At 37.9% G+C, this 3,985-nt stretch overlaps 1 protein-coding gene across 7 annotated transcripts in view; it reads left to right on the forward strand.

Annotated features, from left to right (window-relative positions):
- The window catches only part of med25 (mediator complex subunit 25), a 36,815-nt gene that overhangs the window by 14,150 nt on the left and 18,680 nt on the right, over window positions 1–3,985 (forward strand). For all 7 annotated transcript variants that reach the window (XM_015393189.1, XM_015393213.1, XM_015393233.1 and 4 more), the window contains exon 11: window positions 2,482–2,583. In XM_015393189.1, the coding sequence (XP_015248675.1) occupies window positions 2,482–2,583 (102 nt within the window). The remainder of the gene's footprint in view (window positions 1–2,481; window positions 2,584–3,985) is intronic.

Genomic DNA, 3,985 nt, shown 5'->3' on the forward strand with positions numbered 1-3,985 from the left:
GTATATCAACGGTCATATGTCAATCTAATGTTTTTGGTCATAGCATCTTGATTCATATGTCGCAGCTAATATACGCAACAATTTAAATACGAAATAAGAATCATTATTTACTTTACCCTTGAGTTACGTCCCAGTGTTCACGGTAATGGACGTCTGTGTCTTCGGCAGGTGTAGAGCTAACAATGTAGTGCTACTTAAAGGTGAAGTGCTCCCAGTGTAATATGCCATTGGGAACATACTAGCACTAAGTCGCTAACTGGTTAGCAAGATGCTTCTGAGACACTGGCCACAACCAAACTTGCTTGCGAACCTTCCGCCACAACAATCCCCTTAATAAACGACCAATCACATTCACTTTATTCACTCATGTAAAGTCGGGCACGACTCGGGAGAATTCAGAAATGCAACGGTTGGAACATCCGCTTCCATACGACTTTAAAAACGTCCAGATTCGTGGTTGTCCTTTTATGGAGAGAGGGAAACATCTGCAGTTTAGGGGATACGACTGAAAAAGTTTGGTGTCGTTCAGTCACTTTTTTAGTCCTCAGAACCACTAAAAACTTTTGTTTAGACCTCTGTGACTAGGACTGGTTTATGTTTATGTCCAGTTTGGAGAGATGTTAGTTTCCTTAATTAGTGGTCAGAATGTTAAAGCTCTTAGGTTTATACATAGTCTTGCTTCCTCTCGGCTTGCAAATAACTAATAGGATTGGAGTGGAGCTTAGCTTTAAGCCTTTTTTACAAATGTAAACATGCAAAGGATGTCATGCTTTTGTATCCAGCCCCCTAAATCACAGTAGTTTGTAAAACTGCACCCAGCTCAACTGGGTTAATGTCTGAACTTTGAATTGGACATCTTAACCCATGAATATACGGTTGCCAGCTTATCTGGCAGGTTTACTTCCTGGACTGCCCTTTAGGTGTCTCCATTCATTATGTTTAGCATTGCTGTATGTAGGGAATATTTTTTTATGAACAATGCTGCACTAATTTTTCACAGTATTTAGATTTTTGTTTGTTGGCCTGGAAATTTAGATGTTCTCACCTGATCAAAGCAGATGAGTTAAAGTGTTTGCTGTATTTTGACCATACAAAGTCTCTAAAGGCGTTCTTCTTGCCATTCTGACAGGGTTTCCACGAGTCATTAACCCTTTAAAGCCCGATCCAAGAATAAAACAAAACAGAAAATAACTTTTTTTTTTGGTTTGAAGTCCTTATTTGGCCTTTTAACAAAATATGTAAAAAGAAAAAACAAAAATACATTTTTGATATTAATAATTTATTACTATGTGATAAGTCAAGATTATTTTCTGTGTAGTCTTCTGCCCTCTGTTATCAGGTATATCTGATTGTGTACAATAGGATTTTGAGCTTTTTTTTACCATTAAATTATGCAAAAGGTGTCAGACGCAAAACATTTCAGAAACCGTATGTATCAAATATGATACATTTGGCTTTACAGGGTTAAAAATCATTAAAGGTCATTAAATGTGATTATTCTGGCATTAAAAATGCTTTCTTTAAAAAAAAAAAGTCAGATATATTATATCGCGATATGTTTGTGCTGAACTGCTTTATATAGCCGTACGTTCAGAAAAGAACCTTGAGGCGGAGAAAAAAATAGAAAATGGGGAAAATGCTCATTTCAACAAAAGTGACTGGAAAACGAGGAATTCGGGACATGGCTGCAGCCTGACAACGGGTACTTGTTGATGGCATTAAAAGTATTTCTAAGAGCTTTAAATTAGAGTTACTCATTCCTGTATAAACCCTGCATGATTAGAGTTTTTAAAGTTATGTAGAGTGGTGTGAATATGAATTATTCAGCTTTGTATTTGGGAAATATTACATAACTGAAACCAATTAGGATGGAATAGGACCAGTTTGTACACGTTTGGTTAAAGGCACTCCAGTGCCTCACATTAGTGTTGGAGCTGATTCCACGGTGCAGGTTCGGCATTATTAAACACACACAGATGGAGTGGTGCATTGCCTTTTGTTTGTCCATATTAATTACTTAAGTGGGAACTGTGGCAGGTTAATGAGACTGCCTGACTGTTAAACTGGTTGCTGCTTCTAATGGGTCTCCCTGGAAGAGGACGAGTCATTTCTCAGTGGACTCACTCTGTCTAAATGACAGACAAATGAAAGACAAAATGAGATTTTAGATCCAAAAAAAAAAAAACCCAGCCAGATCTTTCATTTGAGCTGCTGCTGATGCCTCTAGCGGAGTCCGGAGACTCAAACGTTTTCTGAACTTTAATGTCAGAACGAATTATAAAAACTCACTGCTGTCTGTTTAAACCCAAACAATGTTTTCCTAAAGATCACAACAAAACAGGTTCTGTTGTTCTGTAGCAAAATTCAGTGTTTCTTCTAATGACTTCTGTTTTTTTCAGCAAAGCTAAGGTAGTTGAGTGTTTTTCACCTTTAATTAAAATGTATATATCACTATAACTCACTGTGTGTTTCTCTCCCTAGGCGGGTGTTCCTGGAAGTCAAGGTAATGCAAACAACATTGGACAGCCTCAAGGGGTGGCCAATAAAGTTGTGGCCTGGAGCGGCGTTCTGGAGTGGCAAGAGGTAAAAAAAAAAAAAAAGAAAAAGAAACAATGGACTATACGTTTTCTGTCTTTATTTTTGCAAACGTAGGAACAGCTCTAAATAAAGATTGCCCTCACTATCTTTTCAACGTTGATGTTAACATGAAGCTTTAAGCTTGTGCACCTTTTTGCCACAGTCTCCTTTTTATTGAAAAAGGAAAGACGTTTGTTAAGACTGATTATCTTTATTGAAAGTGTTTTAACGGCAAATAGGAAATACTTTTTCCTTCCACAACATTTTCCATTTATATGCTTGGAGTGCAGGATGATTTTAACATTTTGAACATTTGAAATGTAATTTGGAATTACCGTAAATTCCGGACTATAGGGCGCACCTGATTACAAGCCGCACGCTCTAATTTTAGAAAGAAAATCAATTTTGTACTTTTATGAGCCGCACCGGATTTTAAGCCGCATGTTTTCCACGTTGTATGAGATATTTACAAATAAAGATATTACACGTGAGCATTTTTTTAACGTTTGATTTAATCTGTATGATAAAACAAACAAATACGGTACATATTATGAATGCTTTTTTTTTTTTCAAACTACCTGTAACACATTTAAATATACGTATGTGTCGGTAACACGCAAATAACGCTGCATATACCGCTACTTTTAATTGAACAACACACAGAACATTGCAGCCGACCAGGAAAAGTCATTAATCACTTTCTTCTTCCTGCTGTGCTCTAAAACCCTCAAAGTCCTCTTCCTCGGTGTCTGAATGGAACAGCTCCAGGATGCTGTAACTGACTTCAGTCCCATCCTTGTCGCTCTCACTTGAGCACTCGCGGTCCTCTTCCGGTGATGCTGGATGTTTTCACACGGCTCCACGCATTGAGAACTATGAATACTCATCAATTTTATTGGTCTGTTTTTCGCGCCATGAAAAAAAACATGTATTAGCCACTCTGTATTGTAGGCCGCAGTGTTCAAACAGTTGGAAAAAAGTAGCGGCTTATAGTCCGGAATTTACGGTAATTGATTTTATTTATTCATTCCATTTCACATTTAATTTTGCACTTTTTCCTTCCACTAGACTTTCCACAAATATTCTTGGATGCGGCACTTTTGAGTCTGGTTTTTCTGTGGTGAGGATCCTTGTGTGTCCTGAGGTCCCCAGTCCTCTCTGATTTCATTGGCCTTAACTTGTTACCTGACTCCGCCAGATAGATTTGCTCCGCATATCCATCTGGAAATCTTCCGTTGAAGTAATTTTGGGAAGGGGCGAAAATACTGGTTAGCTGATTGGCCTATGTTGGTGATAGACAGGCCAAATAAACCAATCAGATCAACGAAGCATATGATGTACTAACAGAGCCAAGACTAAAGTGTTGCCAACTCAGCAACTTTGTCGCTATATTTAGCGACTTTTCAGA

Source organism: Cyprinodon variegatus, unplaced genomic scaffold, assembly GCF_000732505.1.
Source record: "Cyprinodon variegatus isolate N-32 unplaced genomic scaffold, C_variegatus-1.0 Scaffold24, whole genome shotgun sequence".
NCBI classification, from domain to species: domain Eukaryota; kingdom Metazoa; phylum Chordata; class Actinopteri; order Cyprinodontiformes; family Cyprinodontidae; genus Cyprinodon; species Cyprinodon variegatus.